The 20,800-nt window shown below is 44.1% G+C and overlaps 2 protein-coding genes across 3 annotated transcripts in view; one reads left to right on the top strand and one right to left on the bottom strand.

Annotated features, from left to right (window-relative positions):
• LOC124136483 (ras-specific guanine nucleotide-releasing factor 2-like) overlaps positions 1-20,800 on the top strand; it is a 977,843-nt gene that overhangs the window by 515,649 nt on the left and 441,394 nt on the right. The window lies entirely within an intron of this gene.
• LOC124136488 lies at positions 8,439-19,154 on the bottom strand. Its single transcript, XM_048396673.1, has 2 exons — positions 16,039-19,154; positions 8,439-9,615 (listed from the first exon to the last, which is right to left on the bottom strand). The coding sequence occupies exon 1, from the start codon at positions 17,558-17,560 to the stop codon at positions 16,805-16,807; it is 756 nt and encodes a 251-aa protein (XP_048252630.1). The 5' UTR covers positions 17,561-19,154; the 3' UTR covers positions 8,439-9,615; positions 16,039-16,804.

Genomic DNA, 20,800 nt, shown 5'->3' with positions numbered 1-20,800 from the left:
TCGCCTGAGCGCCTTCAACTCCAAGTTGTTGATGTGCCAAGTGTACTGTGCACAGCCCAAAGGTTGTCTGGTGCTCTTGATGCACATCTCAACCTGTAGAGGCATCTATGAACAGGTGGGACTCCAGGGATAACTCTGTTAGGAGACGCTTCCTAAGACACACGACTCTACCATCAACCAGCTCCTGAGGTGCGGGGTACAGCAACACATAAGCCATGAAAGGTGTCAGGAGCTGTTGGATCGGATGTGTGTAGTAGATCTCAGCTCCTCCACTTCTGGAGAGTTTCTGTTCATGTCGTGCCATGACGATGCATGAAAAATTGTGTTAGTCAGCATATGCCAAATCCCATGTAGACGAAATAAGCCCACTTCTCAACCGATCACCGATGCATTTTAACGGTTAGTGGGAAGTCAAAGCTGCATCCAGTAGATAAGGCTGAATATATGGAAAACTTTGGTCTGAAAGATCACACTGTACGAAGTAAGGTGATCATTTCATGGAAGTTGGAGCACTTTCATTCTGATATTGAGGTGATGATGAAGGGAGGTGTCTCACAAGGTGATGATGACGGCATGGTATCTTGAATGATTGGATGTCCACTGTAGTTAGTGACTCTGTCACATTGATGTGCAGCAACAGGCGTCTGGTCCAGTGGTTGCAGCATTACGTGCAAGCATGCAAACAAATATACTGCACGGCACTGAAGAGGTCAGTTGACCTAATTCGAGAGTGGATATGTTTACAATCAGAGAGTTCTTGAAATGTGACATTTAAATGACCCTGCGCAGTAAACTGGAATCACGCAATTAGTCAAAGCTCAACACATAGACAATCCCCTGTGAACTGTGTGTTTCTGTGTGGAATGTGTGACGTCTGGTCCTGTGTTGTGAACGATGATCCCTAGGTGGGTACCCGGAAGCATAGGGCGATTCTGTCAAATGTTGAATCAGGCATGAAGTTGGGATCTTCAACTTTTGCTGCAGATCATGTCTACCAGAAGTCACAGGAAGGCAATTCTTCGAGAATACTATCGCTCTCTCCATGGAATTGTTCAGCCAATGTTGATTTGACAGGGAGCATTGGCTGGAACTTTCACAGAAGACTCACCACGAGGCCAGGTCCTGCCTAGGGCTTAATGAAAACATTGGACCTTTGTTGTGTGAAAACTAATCAAGAGTCCAGCGACTCCTCTGATCTTGTGAGGGTTGTTGACCCTTGGGGGGATCCAATCTGATGGTCTCATAAGCCCGTAAAAGGAGAGCATGTAACCGCAAGGAGATTGTGTTACTGCTCACTTCTGTCTGCGAGGTCATTCCACGTTTGTGCTGTGCCCCTACTCCAAAGCATGGAACTGAGGAGTCTTGAACACCGGTGATAGCAATAATATCGCAAATTATTCGCCCATGTATTGCATCATCTGCAACCAGGAGGTATCCATATAGGGGAGCCTTGATGAGCTTTTTAGGCTCCAGCTGGAAGGGGGGGTCCGAATCCTTGAGGCACCGTAAGTGCACCTGATGCACTGGCGCCGGCGCTGATGAGAGTTGGTACGCTTGCAGGAAGGCCAATCTCTAGGTTGTTGGTGCCAAGGTTAGTCTTTGACTCTTGGATGTCCTGAGATGTGCTGGAGTATTGTGTTGCTGCTCATGAACGAAGGTCCAAATCTAGGAGGTCCTGTGTAGCTGCTTGGGAGCACTGGCGCCGGCACTGATCACAGATGGTACGCTTGCAGATAAGCTGGTTTCTGGGTCATTGGGGCCAAGGATGGTGCAAGTGCTGTGTGGCCATTGGCGATTGGAGTACTGTCGTCTCTGGAGTAGATGTCAACGTAGATAGAAGAGACGCAGGGGATCTTAGAGGGGTAAACGCTGGTAGGGGCTTCCAGTCCAAAGATGATGGAGTAGCCATGAAGTGGAGATGTAGCAGTCCCAGTGGCGTAAGGCATATTCTGTTTAGCTTCCAAGAGATCCACAGGTACTTGGTTAAGGCTTGTGGGAGAGAGGGGTATTTAAAAGCTACATTTGTAGCCATCAAACATATATCGGAGCTGTCCATACACGTAAATCTGTGATGAAGCGAAAGGTGCAATCACAATGCATTCCCACCATGATTGTGTGTGTATGTAATATTCTAAATCCCAGATCACAAAGGTTAAGGGATAAGATTACGCAAAGAAAGGTGGATAAAACACTTTAATAACCATAGGGAAGCAACACAAAGAATACAAAACGCATGGCATGAGAAAACATGACAACGAAGTGAATTCAAAATGGATAAGTGGAACAACAATAGGCTTGATACTTTCCATAACAAAAATTCATCATCAAACGTTTAATATTAATGCAATGGTAAAAATCGTATGTAATGTATGAAGACACAAACCAAAGGAAGGATACAATTCACATAAAACAATTGTGTTGTAATAACACGTAAAAGATTGTAATGGATTGTAAAAGGTAACTGTTCTCTCTGAGTGACAGCAGTAATGGGATGATATGTGATGTCATCACTTCAGTGGGAGCTGTGTGATTGGATTAGCCACACAACCAGTTGGAACAACTTGTTCTTCAGCAAAACCTCACAGCTCTTCTTTCTGTCAAGAACAGAGTAAGAAGTAATGCAGGATCAGTTATAATAATAATAATAATAATAAATATAGCTGCAAAGCAGCAATGGCAGGCTCCAAGTTACACTGTGCACAAACGTCCATGTTTGAATCCTCAAAGGGTTTCCTTGTACCAAATCCGTCACATGTAGGCACAACTTGCAGGGTATCGCCGCTACGAAACTGGTATGTGCTAAGTCTGTTCTAAACCCGTTTACAACATCGAACATGTTCGAATCCTCAAAGGGTTTGTTTGTACCAACTCTGTCAAAAGATAGTCGCCGTTTGCAGGACATTGCCGCTACAAAATTGGCGTGTTCCAGGGGTGTCCCAAATATTAATCAAATATAACCAACAAGTGGTGTTGCTTTTTCCATGCACCCAATAACAGAAAATAAGATGCATATGACACACTAACTTGATGTAAACTTACAATAGTTTCTGTCAACAAACTAACAAGATATGATCATTAAAGTAAAATTTCTGTAATTTTTTTTATCAAAATCAAAATCCAATATTGCCTCAACTAAAACAGATATCCAAAAACGGTTATTAGAGTTTGCTGTGTTGTGTGTGGAGACAATTCTCAGAAAGTTTGGAAGTATTTCATGCAGTGGACTGGGAGTTGTTTGCGTTTGATGACGGGTATCCAAAAGACACTGTGAAAACTTTGAATCCAATATGGCCACAACTAAAAAAGATATCCAAAAACGGCTATTACAATTTGTTGTGTTCTGTATGGAGACAATTCTCAGAAAGTTGGGGAGCATTTCATGCAGTGGACTGGGAGTTGTTTGCGTTTTAAGACAGGTACCCCAAAAAACACTGTGAAAACCTTGAATCCAATATGGCTGCCAAACCATGTGATCAATGACCAAAGTCAAAGCACAAAAATTGTCAAGCAGCTCATGCAAGTATGGCCGACATGTGCGTTGACAACTGCCACACAACGCCTTCTGCATGGACCTTGTGATGCTTGTGAACACATGATTGGGAAGACGACGCCATTGTTGCTGCAAAATGGTGCCAAGATCTTGCAAATTCTGTGGTTGGTTCTGGAGAGTGCGTAGACTTCTGCCAAGAGCATCCCAGACGTGTTCGATGGGATTGAGGTCGGGAGACCTTGACGGCCAGTCCATGACGTTGACTCCCACATTCTGAAGGAAATTCCTTGTCAAAATTGCTGTGTGGGGTCTGGCATTGTCGTGTTGGAAGATCAAACCGGGTCCATGTGCTGCCATAAAAGGCAGAAGTTCTGGTGCCAGTACCTGGTTGTGGTAAGCAGCAGCGTTGAGGTTGCCACGGATGACAAGAAGCCTGGAACGTGCATTGCCACAGAAAGCACCCCAAACCATGACACTTCCACCTCGAAATCTGTCAACACCCTGTACACAACACTGGGCATAACGTTCATGATGGCGCCTCCACACCCTCGCCCTAGCATCAGCAAATCGAAGATTAAATCGGGATTCATCACTGAAGACGACTTGTAAGTGTCGCTGTGCCCACAACTGACGTTGACGTCTGTGTAATTGAGTCAGAATCAGCCCGCAGTATGGCCGTCGTGCTTGAAGGTGAGCAGTTCTCAGTGCGCACTCAGTCTATCCCTAAAGGGTTCATTTCTGGTTGATGTAGCCATCAAAAATCGGTTACGGAGGTGACGTAAGACAATCTGACGATCCTCTGCATGTGACCTGGCCGTGGGCGATCAGCGGTGGTACCCGTTTGCTGTAGACGCGTCTGTAAATCATAAACAGTCCGTCGACTACAACCCATCGTCCTTGCGACTTCAGCTACAGACGTTCCCGTCTGCAACATGCCGATGGCACGTTCACGTTGCACATTTGAAAGGCGTGGCATGACAAATGTCCGTAAAGACTTTTGTTTTCTTGTGTTTTTCCTTTTTTGTTAATGACTGCTAACAAGTATTGCTGAAAACACGTGCGGTATTATGGCCACGTGACCAGTTGCACGTGAAAAACCACTTTTGCCACTATAGTGCTGTGCACATGATTTTGATCGATTCACCTGCACAAAAACGGGTGTTATCTGAAGACAATACAGGGCCATTACTGTTTAAATACACAATAAGGGCCCACAATGATAACTTGTCAAAATGTCAAAATTTTAGGATTGTGAAGTTTTTAATTTGGTTGAGTATAAATAATAATAATAATAATAATAATAATAAAAATAATAAATTATAATAATAAATCGGCCTATTACAATAGGGCTTCCAGCCTTTCGGCTTGGAGCCGTAATAATGCAGAACAGCATAGATCAGGATGTAATTGAGACAGTGAAGATCAGCACATCCTTGCAGCACCATGTTAATCTGTTCCTTGTCTCAGTGAGTTCATAGATAGTTTTGGTTTACTCAGTTAACTTTATTTTACCTATACATAATACATTTATGAAATATGTTTGTGTAAAACTCTTTTTTCTTTGCTTTCCTTCATCAGGGTTAGCTAATAACTCCAAAGTAACATTTTGTCACAAAACCGTTTGACATGTTTGAAGCCAAGTCAACAGAGGGTCACTCACACTGCCAGAGACCCTGTTTACACTGGTGCATCATCAGCTAACTTTTTATGATATGATACACAATACACTTAATTTGGCATCTATTCACATTTAACCCTATATCGATTGTCCATATTGATCTTGCATTGATGTCAATAAACAAGTACAATCTATTTTTTAATTCCTCATAACTTTCTTGGTCGACTTTCGGTTAAGGAAACCGGCCCGATAACTTGACTGACTAGCTTCATGAATAAGTATGTGAACTCTATTCTCAGTCTTTTGACTGGGTTTTGCTGCACAAAATGTCATATATGCACTATTGAGATATGTATCGTACCATGGCTTCTATGTTGACATAAGTAATAAAAAAAAAAATTGTGTAATGACATCCCTACAGTTTAGCAATCATTATCATTCAGTTTGGTAGATGTATCAGCCAATCTTACAGCCTCAGCTCTTAGAAAAGATAAATCAGTGATATCACTGAAGAAGTTGTCACGCCAGGTGTTTTATATGATTTATATCTAGAGTCTCTGTTTTACTGATCTGTACATTGCTTAAGTGTCTATTTTGAACACTTTTGAAAACAGTGTCACTCTGGTATACTTGTCCATTCATGTAAACTAAGATCACAGTAGCTGGGTGGTCTTGATCAGTGTATTCTCTAAGTCATCAGTCAAGTGTCTGCCACCAGACTACATGTTATGCAGCGATTTTGCCATGTTTTCATGTGCAAAATGCATCCCTTGACAACATGAGAGGGAGCATTCAATATGCAAAATATCCCTTCATTTAGGTTTTATTTTCTTGTTTCAAACAAAACGCAATTGTAGAATTAGTTAGTGTCAGTGTTTGAAAACATACACTCATTTTTCTCACATTGAAAGTAGGAAGCTAACAATAAGTGTGAAAATGTTATGCCGTTATATGGCTTTTGTTTTCTGAGCTAAAAAGGCCTGAGTTATCCCCCTTAGATTATGACGTAATTGGTGCCAATTTAACTGGGTCCCTGTCTTGTCACACCGCAAAAGATACCAGTTTATGGTGAGACAACATGGCATCCGATACATTGCCTGATACGAAGAAGTTCCCTTGACCAATAAGGAAATCACAAAACTCTAAGCTTATGAACCATCACGAGCAAATTTCGTGGTATGGAAACGATGAAAATCAAGTGGAAACGAGAAGACCCACATCACCTGATGTGTCACCCACCCTTGACTCGACATCTACATAATTACCAATGACACCGTGGTAAGAATAATACTTTTATGTGTGTATACTGAATTACCTATATGCTCATTATTACCTTTTCAAAAGCATAAACATAATATTCTAAGAGATTTTTGTCACGCCTGGTGACCAGCATGCTTCGTCAGCTGGCCTATTCATCCTGTTCCACCCTGTTACGACCCTATCGCTGATATCAGCATTGTCGTCAATCTAAGTTTGTAGATTTAGAGAAAAGGAGTGAGAGAGAGAGAGAGAATAATGTTTATTATAGTGTCACGTGTTATAAACACAATAGCACAATAACAATCCAAGCTATGACGTGTGTAATGGCGAGAACCTCACTTCTTTCCCACATCTAGCCAGTAGAGGTGGATGAATTGGGGAGGTGGGTTGGAGTATTTCTGATGTAATAGAGGGAGTATTCTTAGAATTATTAACAATGATAACTATTGTTCGATAATTTTTGTGAATCTTCTACCTCTAGTAACTCCCTGTGTAATAGACAGTAATCCTCTCCTTGAAACCATTTATTCACTGATTCTAATCCTGACTTAAGATAATTTCCTTGGAAATTCCTCCCAAGGACTTGAAAATCAGAATGTATCACGAATCAGTCAAATACGTGATACCTTCACCCGAATTACCGTTATATGTGCTGATCTTGTTAGTAATAATGATGTCATTTCTTATCTATTTCTATCCAATGACGTCATTTCTTGTTAAATTTGGATTGGTGACACTTAATACCGGTGCTGACGTCACTTCTGCTTGTGACATCACTTTCGGTTTGTCACTTCCTTTTTATTGGGTAATGACGTCTCTTATGGTCTATTTCTACCAAAAGATGTCATTTCCTGATTAGATGGACCATGCACTGTTATTTCTGGTGCTGATCCCACTAATGTTGATGATATCACTTCCGGTGATGACATCACTTTCGGTTCTATCTCTTCTGGTTATGACGTCACTTCGGTCAGAGGAGTTGATTGTCAAGGTTCTCCAAATCCATCCTACACCTTTCAATAGATTTACAGACCGCCGTCATATAGCTGGAATATTGCTGAGTGCGGCGTTAAACAACAAACCAACCAACCACCCAACCTTTCGATAGAAGGGGTGAAATTATATTGGTGGATGATAGTTTGGACCCAAGGGAATTATAAATGCCCTCTAGGTCTGGTTGCACGTCACGCAAGTAAAAACTGGTGAAGGTGTTTTGTGAGGCCCACTGACAGCTAGACACTACTTGTTGTACTGAGACGGATGTCCATGAAGCGAGACTCGTAGCTAGGGCTCTAATCTCATGAGCCCAGCAGGATCCAAGATGTGGAGTGGTGTTCTGTGCCTGCTTATACTCACTGCAACGGTGGCCTTAATTCAGCCCGCTATCATAGCGTTGTTGATGCCCTTGTTTGAATGTGGCTTGCAGGGTATAAAAAGTCTCCTTCGATGGCGTCTATGTGGGTCTGTAGCTGATAGATAGAACTTGAGAGCTCTGATCGGACATAAAAGTCTGTCTGTGTGATCCACTGTTAGTACCATTCCAAGGCAGGAATGGTATAGTGTCCAACAGTCCCACGGTGGTAGATTGATATTTGGCGACAAAATCTGGGAGCAGTCTTAGAGTGATTAAGGTCCAATGTTGATCATGGGTGAGACTAGAGAAGTCCATAGCATGGAGTTCTGAAACTCTTGCTGCTGTCGCCATGGCTAGGAGGAAGGATGCTTTTCTGTTTTTTTGGAATAATGTGGCCTTAGCCATGGGCTCGTAAGGTTCCATTTAAAGTGCTGATAACACAACAGATTGATTCCACTTGGGGACCATACAAGGTGTACGAACATCTTCTAGTAGGAAGGATCTCATTAGTCTGTTTAGAATGGGATGGTTTCCAATTGAGAGTCCGTCATATTGAAGTACAGAGTGAAGAGCTGATTTGTAACCTTCTATCATCCCATGTCGGAACTTATTGTCCTGACATAGATGTAGTAGAAATTCCGCTACCATAGGGTAAGGATATTGTATTATTAGTTATAATCCCTTGTTTGTGCAGCAAACAACAACATACAATGGAATATAATAACATAATTTATTTACATTGGAGACAACGGGGGGGCTACCTCGGTTGCTGATGACAGTGGGTCATAAACCCGAGTGATAGGATATAGAGAAAGAGTACCCCGAGGATCGTGGATCCTGGGTTGATAGCTTGTTAGTGGGTCGTCAACCCGAGTACTGTTGTGGATAAATCTGGGGTCTAGGATCCCAGTATTAGTAAAGATGTACCCTTGGAGGTCGTGAACTCTGGGTGTTAATTTAGGGAGAGGTATATGGTATGAGTTGGGGGCTACATACGCCAAAAAAGAGGTTGTGTAGCAACCGAGTGCTCCTGAGGAATAATAGTTGGTAAACATGGTTAATATAGGTTAATATAGATAGAAAATGGCTGAATTTGCAAAATAATATGTAATGAAATGTAACAAAGTCTCATAGCACAAGTCCTGTGTGCACATGCACATATAGTATGTATCACTAGTGAGCCCCAGGTGGCAGTAGCAGGCGTATGAAAGTTAAGGCACAGTGTATCCTCACTTGCCACATAGTGTAGTCCATTTTTTGTGCTCTACACAGTTTGGTACAATAGACAGTACAGAAGTGTCCTGAGACAATTTGGCACTAATAAAATGGCACACACAACTGATTGTCATGATTAAACATAGGAGATTAGAACGATGCATCACAACCATTTGAATATATACACAAACTGACATGGTAGACTATGGAATAAAACAAAAAGCAAGTATGTCCAATGAAATTGAAGCACCCATGAAACAAGAACTTAGCACATGGAACATAGAAATATAATATACATGATGGCAAAATTAATAAGAACATACGATCAATCGCAGCTATGAACTAATAATATATCGAATATATATGGCACGAAGGATCTCAGATGTAGACAGATAAAAGTCTAGTATAGTATACATAGTCAGGTTATGAACTCATGACACACAGGGCATGTTGATTGTCTGATGATTAGCACCTCATCAGGTCGAAAGTCAAGTCTATGCATGTCACACAGTACATACGGAGATCTGGGCTTGGTGCAAGGTAGCTTCGGGTGTTCGGATATACCGAGTGAAGCAGTCAGAGGTCCACTGTCCTAGAGTCTTGATAAGGTGGTCCTCTGGACGAACTTCAGCTGACGTTGTGGCCACACCGATCCGAAATGAGTGTCCTGAATACCCACTGGAACAACAGAAAGGTATTCCTGGTAATTGCTGTAAAGGAGCTGTCAACAAAGAGGGGGTCTGTTGTGTCAGGCTGGGTGAAGGGCACACCAGCTTCTTCGTAGCAAACAATGAAATATGTACGCCTTGACGAAAGGGGTCAGTCTTAGACACTCTAAGTCGTAAAATGCAAGATTTGAATCGAGCGTGATGTGTTCTACGCAGATGTTGGTGTCGACATCACAACCAGATGAGCAGGTAAACTCGCCAAAAAGTTAAAATCCAAAGAAAGCAATGGTGCACATAGTCTCCATGTTCAAGTCGTTGTAAGGTCCTAGGTCCTAGCACACCCTGTCTTAGGAGAGTGACGATCCGACAGAGAATGTCATACGTGATGGGAAGCCTCTTACTCTTGACGGGAGATTGTAACTTCCTCTCATTAATGTCTGGATATGCACAAGACGCAGGGGAATCAAACACAGTAGGTAATCCGGCATGCAAGTAAGTATACCCAATACCCGCCAGGTATGTTTTCACTGTTGTATAAGCGAGCTGAAGGACCCTAGTGGGCCAGAAAGTACTGGAGATACGTCTCTTGCACTGGAGGCAGACTGTCAGCTTCCATGGAAAACAGGTACGGCTGTTTGACTCCAAATGAGAACGATGAATTGCAAAAAAACTCGAAATCCAGAAAAGTGTATGAAACATCAATACGGTACTTGACCATGAATACCCTGTACCCAACAAAATCTGAATTTTGTTTAATTTAAGACCCATGATGGATGAAGTTCTTTAAGAAACTATCATGTAATTTTGTATAGAAATGTGTACATGACACGTAGGGGAACAAACCGTGGAAGGAACAGCGCAAGCACGGTCTGCACGTGCTACACAGTGACCGTATTCATTCAATGACAAGATGCGCTACTCAGCAGATGTTAAACAGTTGATGTTGAATGTGTATGATTTCTTTAGAAGTGAAGCAGAAAGAGCAAAGCCTTTTTATGCAATTAATAAATTCTTGAAACGAGCTTCAAAAGCTCTTGGTATGTCCCATCAGAAACTGAAAAATGTTGTTAATCGATGAGATACAAATAGTCAGGCCAAGTAGGTAGGGAACATGTCAAAACCATGCAAGGTTGATAAATAAGACAGTTTTCAGAGGGATCAAGTCAGACGTGCAATTGTTAAACTGCACTCAGAAAATAAGTACCTGTCCCTAAGAATTTTGAAGAAACACCTTGAAACTGACCATGATATATGTGTTACAAAGTACAAACTATGGCAGCTGTTGCATACATTTGGTTACAAATACAAAAAGATAACTGGAGAAAATAGGGCTGTGTTGTGTGAACGGTCTGACATTGTTCGTCTCCGAAATCATTACCTTCGTACCATCAAGCAGAAACGTGAAGAAGGATATAAGCCCGTCTTCTTAGATGAGACATGGGTAAATGCGTCACACACAGCCAGCAGTCAGTGGGTACCCAGTGGTGACTGTAAGGAGTCTGGTAGAAAGTTACCAATGGGAAAGGGTGAAAGACTCATAGTTCACCATGCTGGTTCTGCTAGTCAATGTTTTCTCCCAGACTGTGACTTCGTCTTTAGAGCCAAGGCCAAAGACAACAGGGACTACCACACAGAAATGAACGGCAATGTATTTCTGGAGTGGGTGAAAGATAAATTAGTCCCTGCTTTGCCTTCCAAGTCTCTCATTGTCATGAACAATGCACCGTATCATAGTGTGCAGGATCCAGAAAGCAAGACTCCAACCTTTAAAAACCATAAAGGAGACATGGTTACTTGGCTGCAACGGAGGAACATTACCTTTCCTTCTTGAGCGACGAAACCACAGCTCTATGAAATCATCAAAACTATGAAACCTGACCCCGTGTATAAAGTTGACAGTTACATCAAGGGTCAGGGTCACACTGTCTTACAACTGCCACCTTATCACTGCGACCTGAATCCAATCGAGTTGGTATGGGGCATCGTCAAGGGTGACGTTGGACGATCGAACACAATGTTCAAATTACGAGACGTTGAACAACTCGTAAAGGAATCCCTTGGTCGGGTAACAGTAGAAACATGAAGGCGTTGTATTGGCCACAGTCGTTGACGAGATAGAGCCACGTTATTGGTCACAAGATGGACTACGGCCAGCAACAGTTTAAACTATAATAGTGTCAGTCGGTTCAGGCACCAGCAGTTCCGACGACGAGATCTATGGCATGAGCGAGTCAGATTGCGACTGAAATTATCATGAGACGGCCCCTCTGACGCTCTGTCATTTCCCCTACCACAGAACGTGCAGTCCATGCGTGCTTGCGCTGTGCCTTCCACGGTTTGTCCCCCCTATGTTCTCATTTGGAGTCAAACGGACTGTACACACAAATCATGAACTTGAAATAGCACTGCACCTCTGTGGCATAAGTGTGTCTGGTGCAAGGGGTTATGGTGGCGAACCACAGGGTATTCAGATGGGTATTCAAATCCATGTGACTTGTTAACTGGGACGGCATGGTGTTGCATTCTTCTCTGCCGAGACTTAGGAACTTCTTGAGCTGCAAACGAGAGAGCGCATCAGCATTGTTGTTATGAATGCCAGGGATATGTTGTGCAATGATGACAAAGTTACCTTCAGCAGCAGTCCAGGTTAGTGTTCTCATTACAGACATAATCTTAGTACATTTGGATCTGCCTTTCCTAATGGTATGAACAGTTGATATGTTGTCGCAGTGAAAGAGCACACGTTTTTGTGACCAACTATGTCCACACAAAATGGCTGCCACAACAATAGGGTATAGTTCCAGGAAGGCAAGGCTGCGCTCAATCCACCTACCAGTTTTGAAGGCCATTTGTCAGCCAACCAAGATCCTTGGAAATAACCACCAAAGCCTACAGTAGTGGCAGTATCCGTGTATAATTCCATGTCTCAGTTAGAGGTGGCAGTACAGTCATGGAAGAATGACACTCCATTCATTCTTTCAAGAAGGTGGCCCTCATCTGTAGGTCTTGGTGGCAGGCATGGGATAAGTACACATGATGATGGAGTTTCTTCACTGTCTCAGAAAAGTTGATCAGGTAGGATATGAAGGAACGACCAGGGATAATGACCCTGCATGCAGAATTTAGATGCCCCAAAAATGACAGCAGTTCCAGTTTTGTACACTTTTTCCGTCTAGAAAACACATCGACCATTGCTGAAATTCTGGACAACTTGTCTCGTGGCAGCTTAGCAGTCATCGAATGCCAGAATAATTCCAAGATATAATCTAAACTGGAACAGGATCTGCTGAATTATGTTCAGCTAATGGTATTTGGAGTAGCCTAAAGAGTTAACATAAAGTGTTAATGTTTTTTTGAGCATCAGCAGTAGGCGCGTCAATGGTGAGGAAGTCGTCAAAGGAGAGGGAGAATATGTTTGACATCATAATTGTTAAGCAGGATCCAGCAGACTGCTTCTGAGAGGGAGTCGAAAAGTTTAGGGCTTGATCTGCATCCGAATGCCAAACATGTATAGAAATAGAACTCTTCATCCCACTTGAATCCAAAGAACGGCTAAAATTTGGGTGCAATGGGTATACCTGCATAAAGGCGTCAGAAATGTCGACCTTGCACATCAAGGCCCCCTGTCCTTCCAGAATAAGAGATATAGCGTTGTCAATGGTCATGTAGGACAGGGAGCACAAGTCTGTCAATCAGTTCATTTACACTTGGAATATCTGGCTTGTCATGTGGGGCTGATAGATCCAAAATGAGTCTTTTCTTGCGGCTGTACTACTCAGCTAAACCCAGAGGACTGACTCGATAAATGGGGTAAGGTGACTTGGTGGAAGGTCCATTAACGTATCCCTTTGCCACTTCTGACTGAACCAGTTTAGTGATGATTGAAGGCTCTCGTCGTGCACTGAGATTGTTAGAACACGCAACAGTTGTAGTTGGCAGAGGAGAAATTGGAGGGTCAAAGCCCAGTGTGAGTCCATCAATTAGGTTTTTGAAAGAAATTTGGTCTGGATGGGATGAAAGTTCATATTGTAATTGAGTCACGTTAATTGGTGTTAAGTTGACAGGTCTAGATGATAGTAGGGGTGCCAGCCCGTCTGGAGTAGGTCAGGTCTTATTTTGCCTCTCTCTGCAGTTTGGTTTTGAGTTCAAAGTAACAAGGTTGTCGCTGGCAGCTTTGGTCATTAAAATCATTACACACTTCTCTGCCGTTAAAGCGCACTTTAGGTCGAACCCTGGCATCAACTTTGCCTTGACGATAGCTTGTTGAGTTCCTGTCAAACTGCCCGCTTGGACGTCTGATCCTGGGGTCCATAAGGTTGTTGCATCCCTCAGAAGTGTGAGTTATGCTCTGGCACAGAGCTGTGGATGCCCATGCCTATAATAAAACACAAGATGAGATTGGATTAAATAGCCGAGGGTGTGCAGGTACTAGTGGGCTACTAAGCTGCTAGTTGGGTATACCAAAATGCTACCGTTTCCATGGCCATTAGCGTGGCCAACAACGATTCACAGCTAGAGCTGCTGGCCTGAGACCGCTACCGCTGTCCGGCCCTCACGGTAGCATATTTAAATGCTACGATTGCTTGGCAACTACCACGCTGCCAAAAGCAACTACTGCTGCTGGCCTAAGTCAGACTACCGCTGCCCGGCCCCAGATAGCCGGCCAAAGCAGATACCACTGCCTGGCCCCATTAGTAAAACCATTGTCGCGACTACCACCGCAGACCCAACTGTCAGCTACTGCTTGACAAGACGACTTCTACCGCCGGGCCCATATATGTGGCAATTGGTTGCCCAACGTAAGTTATTTTATGATTCCCCGGCTGAAAAGTCGGGAAAGACAAGGTTCCCACTGAGAAGCAAGTAACCCCGGAAAGGTTCCCGCCTTAAGCACGAGTATTAATTTGGAAGCAAGTTAATTTGTTACTAGCAGTGTAGCCCACAAGAACCCCGCCACAAAGCACCAGAGTGCTACCACACACCCACGGCCATGCGATACACGGAGATAGCATTGTTGCCCAGCTTGCCTATGTATTGAAAATAAACACTAACCTGTGCAGATAACATCCTTACTGGCGCAAAACAAGTGCCAGGGCATGCAATAAATTGTCCGTAAACACACACAGTCCTTTGTCACTGAGGTGGACGCCCTCCCAGGCGTACCATGCCTTGTCTCGTGCCAGGATCTGTGGATGTGGCACTATTGTATCGCCGAGCTCTTTGACTCGGTTGGCTAGTCAGCGGTTGATATTCTTCCGCATCCCCTCGATCTTTAGTGGATCCCTGGCATCGTGCCAGTAGCGCCTGGGCAGCATTGAGGATACGATGATCTTGGTGTCAGGAAGCTGGAATCGTATCCGAAGGATTGATGCCACCATGTCCAGGTAGAGTTGGCTGCCCTTGACCGAGCACAGGTCATGGAGCCCAGGTGAATGATTAGGGCTCTGGGGCTGCGCCGTGTCGCCTTGACCTGTGCATCAAGAATGGTGTCCCTCCTTCCACCTCATTCCCCCTCGTGCCAGCCATCGCATCCTCCGTTGGTTCGGACTGGTGCCCTTCAGGAGCAAGTACTGCCGTGCCCTGGCCATGTAGCTGGAGCCTACCATCCAAACTGTAAACGATAAGAAGTCTAGTAAATACCATGAATAGACTATTTAAATTAATTGTGCAGCATTAAATTTGTTGGTAAGCGTATGTAAGCATTGTATCAATCTGACTTCCACCTGCCGTATTGCTGTATGAGGTGTTCCGGCACCCTGTTCATGGCTGCTGATGTGGCTGCTCCAATGCGGAAGAAGTGCGAAGAATAGCCAGCCGTGTTTATGTTGCTGTGTGCTAAGGCCTTTTTTAGGAGTGCCTGGAATTGGTACCTTGTACCGGGGGAATGGTTGAAATGAACAAATGCATGTTGTGGGCAGGAGGGGCGCGCCTCCAGATAGTGCTTGATGTCGACTACAGGACATAGCGGATTACCTGGTATAGATGACATTGTAACTGTTGGCCCCATCCTGTACTGATCAGACTTTGTGTGTGGTAGATGGATTGAAAGCTGCTGGGGGTTGCCCGAGAAACTTAAATTCTGGATGGCGCAACCTTGTTTTGAGGATCAAGTTTGGAACAGCTCGCTAACCCTAAAGAAATCGAAGAAGGCTGTGCAGTAGACTGCCTTGAACAGTCTGGCTTCATATGCTGACGAGCATACGTGTGGCAGATTGTTGGTTACTACTCGCAGCAGACCTGCAGTGATGGGTTTTCTGGTGTCATGTCGGCCCGCTGATTTGTGTAAGCCTGTTAAAATCTTGCCCACCAGGAAATGTTTTATACAATTGGTGAGCCCGCGGAATTTGTGCTGTGAAGACAGCGCTGCAATGTAAGTCTTGACTGTGTTAGGGGTGTGGTGAGTGACTGACAGATAAGCAATAAAGTTAACAACCTGATCCAGCGGGACTGGCCACACCTCTTGTAGCTGTCATGTGGACCGGAACTGGTGTAAGGCATAGATGCCTGTTTGGTAAGTGACCCATGTGTTTGTAGACAGAGATTGTTGTAGGAGTCTACTGGCTTCCTGCCTCAGATCAGCCATATGTTGCACGGGATAGGTGTGGGGTTCTGGTCCGCGGATGGTGCTCCCTCTCGGAAGCGTTTGAGCTGAAACCTTGAGAGAGCATCGGCAATAGTGTTAGCAGTGGAACAGTCATACTTTGCCTTAAACAGAATATTATATCGGAGGCACTGCAGGATTAGGTGGTGGAGTTAGCTCATCACTCTGGGGGCCTTGGTAGACTGTTTGTTGATTATTGCTCTGACAGCTTGGTTGTCACAGAAGAAGAGGACCTTTTTGTTTGCAAGAATGGGGAACAGCTCCAGGGGTGTCAAGTCCCATGTAGTTCCATCCGTCACCCACTGGGTTGGCCATGCGCCGTTAAACCATTTGCCCTGCATGTAGGCCGCAAAGCCGGCCCCACCCGCTGCGTCTGAAAAAAGCTGGAGGAAATCACTGTCTACCCATAGTTAGTCTTGAAACACTGAAATGCCATTTTAACTCGTGAGAAATGTTAACTACATTTGTAGGTCTTCCTTGACCCAGCTGGTAATCCTAATGTGGTGAAATGGTTGCTTACCTTTGCTAAGCAGATCGATTAGCCTTCTGCTGAATACCCTTGCCATTGGTATAGCCCTGCACATAAAGTTAAGCTTGCCTATGAGGGACTGAAGAGCCCTTTTTGTGACCTTGATGTGACCTTGATGTTACCTGTTGACAGGATATCTTGGATTTCCCTTGTCGCCTCCTTGATCTTGGACTCTGGGATTCTGATCTGCATTGCATTGGTGTCGATTTCCAGCCCTAAGAACGTCAGTTTGGTCGTGGAGCCCACCATCTTGTCGTGCGCAATAGTAACCCAAAGCTGTTCCAGTGTATTCACGCATCCATTGAGGTTGTCTGAGCAGTGGCTGGTGCCTGCTGTGCCCCCCGTTAGGAAGTCATCCAGGTAATGCATGATCTGACACGTTGGTAGATGTGATTGCATGCACCATTGCAAGAAGATACTAAACGTTTCAAATATGGCGCAAGATATGGAGCAGCCAAATGGTAAGCATTTATCAAAATAGAACTCACCTTCGAATCTGATGCCTAGTAGCTCGAAATCGGATGGGTGGACTGGTATAATTCTAAAGGCGGACTGAATGTCAAATTTTGCTAGTAATGCTCCTTTTCCCAGTTGTTGAACCATATGAGTAGCTTCATCAAATTTGGCATACACAACGGAGCAGGCCTCTGTGTCTATAAAGTCATTTATAGATTTACCCCTGGGATAGGATAGATGGTGAATTAGACGGAATTCCTCCGCATGCTTACCGAGATGCTGCCCATAGCCTGGCTGCTTCTTCGGCACCAGGCCTATTGGGGATACTTGGAGGTTGTCCAGGGGGGTGTCCTTGAAGGGGCTTGCCATCCTGCCAAGGTCAACTTCCTTTTGTAGTTTTTGTTTGACGTAGACTGCAGTGTCCTGGTGCGTGGCTGATCGCAAGTTTTGTGCCAGGCGACCAGTGAGGCTTCCCTGGAACTCGAGCTTTAAACCAAAGCTAAAACCTACCCATAAATAATTTGCATCTCTGTAATTGGCCTTAGCATATTGGTGTCACCAGGGTGCCATTTCATTGAGATCCACGGGGGAAGGTGCCATTGAATGTACCTTTCTTGGCGGCTGGTTTGCTGTTAGGGAAAGGTTGATGGGGCTTGTATGGGGTCTGTTGGACCCCATTCCCTCGAAAGCAGGTCCTATAGATGTGGGAATTTTTGCCACACTTACTGCATTTGTGAGTGTACTTACAGTTGGGCCTGCTACAACCAAATTTATTGAAATCCCAGCATACCTTACCGGCGATGTCCCCCTGTGTCATTGCGCCCCGTTCGCCTGACTCTGTTTGTCGTACCGGCTGTGTGACCATGTACTTCAGCCACAACTCCCCGTCAATGTTGTCCCAGCGGCGTGAGGGGTCCCTTGACATTCTGTGTCGGAATTGTTGGTCGTAGGTCAACCAGGCATCCCCCCAGAATCGAAGTGCAGCCGTTCTTATGGTTTCCATGTAGGACAGCAACCCCTGGGTTGTGAGTACCTCGGAGTGCCTACTGACATATATATACATGAAAATGTGGAAAGCTGAAGTCCAGCTTGCCAGGGACAGGCGCTTTGGTTGCTGCTTTATTGGTTTAAAAATTATCTTACCTGAGGAATCATAAGCCATGGTAATTGTACCATCCTCGTGGCTTTCTTCGGTGTTTGGTAGGATTGTGCCGAGGTCGACGAACTCGGCACGCCAGATTTTCTCCCTCACCTGTTGTTTGACGTGTGCGTCTATTCCATCCGCACAGAAGGATAGGGAATCCCCGTATCTTGTGTTCTGATTGGCTGGCCAAGCCGCGTCACCATCAGCCTCGTTGTGAGCATATTTTTTCCAGTTGCTCGTTTACCTGAGTTAGATACCTGTGCGGCATTTACGAGCTGTGCCGATTGCATGTTAATTGTATTGTTCGGATGAAGCATGGGCGTGCCACCTTCGATATTCCCGTAATTCGAAGACTCACCATCAGCTGTTGCCTCCTGTATAATGTGTACTCCCGGGGTTTGTCTCCTGGTTGTCCTGGCCTGCTTGGCTCCCCTCACAAGCTTGTGGTTGACGGCTGATCCTCTCTTGGGAGGCATCACGGAAGGTCGAGGTGGTGAGTTGGTAATCCACAAGTGTAAAATGTCCTGAGTAGAACGAAATAAATGCGATACGGCGAGTGCTGAAATAGATGGTATTCAAAGCGTATTCAGCGAAACGGTCGCGATTGTGCAAATGCGATACGGCGAGTGCTGAAATAGATGGTATTCAAAGCGTAATCGGCAAAACGGTTGCGATTGTTTACAAAGAAAACGTACAAAGCGGAAGCTATTAGATACATAGAGAATACTACACTCATTCTCGTTAGATACCATTTTTACGAAACGAGTGACTTTCTATGGTATCTGACCGAGCAAAAGGAAGGTCAGATAACATAGAAAGTTCACAGGTTTCGTAAAAAACGGTATCTAACGAGAATGAGTGTGTTTTTTTATTTATTACCCACGTTAAATATGTATGTAAGTGTAAATACATAACAACTTTTGTTCTTTGACAGACCAAACTGAAACCGGTTGCCAAATCTGGTTGTGTATGAATATTGATATATGCCCAAATATGGGCTTTGTTGACATTCCTATGCATACGCATTAACACCATGCGCCTGCAGTTGTGTTTGAAAGCAAAACAGCACCAACGCTCAAGTTCCTTTTGGAAGAATTTCTTCAACTTATGATAATTCAAGCGCCACGTTGTTAGTACGCAGGACACCTATAAGAGAATTTGAAAAGTCACATTGGCACCGCGCTTTGAATATCGGACCAACAGTCGGTCACTCGCACTGCAGGGGTCCCGTCTGTGCATTCAAAATGGTTCGGTTTCCTTGATCTATCAGTTGAATTTATATCATGTCCGTACCATTTTGGAAGAGGGAAATCAGAGTGTTCGCCAAAGACATTCATGTTTACTGTACCACCCTTTACTGAAGATGTGAAAATCAACACGCTAAAGTCTGCTTGCATGTCAGCTTCAAAGGGCAAGGTCACCACCGGAATAAGAAAAGACAACCGTGATCTACTCAGCGTTTTACGCTAGAGATAGGGAATGTTATTGTTCACCTTTGGGATATTTTGGGCCACATAATCAGAAATCAGGCACACTTCTACGGAGTTTTCGAATGATTTGTATCGGAAATGTTCACTTTGAGTGATCTGGTTGTGCAGTCGTCAACAAACAACTCCCGAAACAGCGCCACAAAATACACTTCGAAGAGGACACTGATTGCACAACCGGATCATCCCAAGTAAGTCTAGATATCTGTTCAGATAATTTAAACTGACGTCATTTCACCACGCTTATCCTTTAACGTTAAATCAAATTGGAAGTTGCGAAAGTAGTCGAACGCGTCACGCTCATTGAGACACTCGATCTACTGAACGGTAGTCCTACATTGTAAATGGATATAGCTCGATTATATAATGTCTGTGGAAGCTCAATGCATAACTTATATAGGTTGCAAACCAAATTTGATGCATGTGACTATCTTGTTTGGTTTAATAAAGTGTTTGTTAATATATCTCGCTCACATGAGATTGCTTCAGTTCTGCCTTGTAGTTGCAAAAATGAATGACGTCTCGCGATTTTTTTATGAATGAAAAAAGTAATCCCGGTGTGACAGAGGTCACGGTTATCCAATCCAAAAAATAAAACAAGGTCAACCTTGTACGACACACGTGTGACGTATCTTACAACCTGTATCTTCACCACGTAGGTAATAAAGTGAAACACATGTGTACTTGAAGAGAGACTGTGCACGAATGATGGACTATAGGATGTAACAAAGGAGGCATGATGGTTGCACGGGATCTATTGCCCCGGGCACAGTGCAGGGTGCTGACCCGGGGTTGATTCAGTTACAAGGGGTGATTAGGTTAAAGGTGTAATTAGCCAATGGTTTGGATATGCCCGATAAAGTCATTTAGTAGTTAGTACTAAATGTAATAATCATAATGATTAGTCTTGCCAGGAAAGAGTTTTGTTAGTCCCACAACAGTTTGTTCATGGTCATCCAATTGTGCACATAGTTCATG

This window comes from Haliotis rufescens, unplaced genomic scaffold, assembly GCF_023055435.1.
Source record: "Haliotis rufescens isolate VD_foot unplaced genomic scaffold, xgHalRufe1.0.p SCAF_1, whole genome shotgun sequence".
Taxonomy (NCBI): Eukaryota; Metazoa; Mollusca; class Gastropoda; order Lepetellida; family Haliotidae; genus Haliotis; species Haliotis rufescens.
This window is presented reverse-complemented; position numbering and strand designations above follow the sequence as displayed.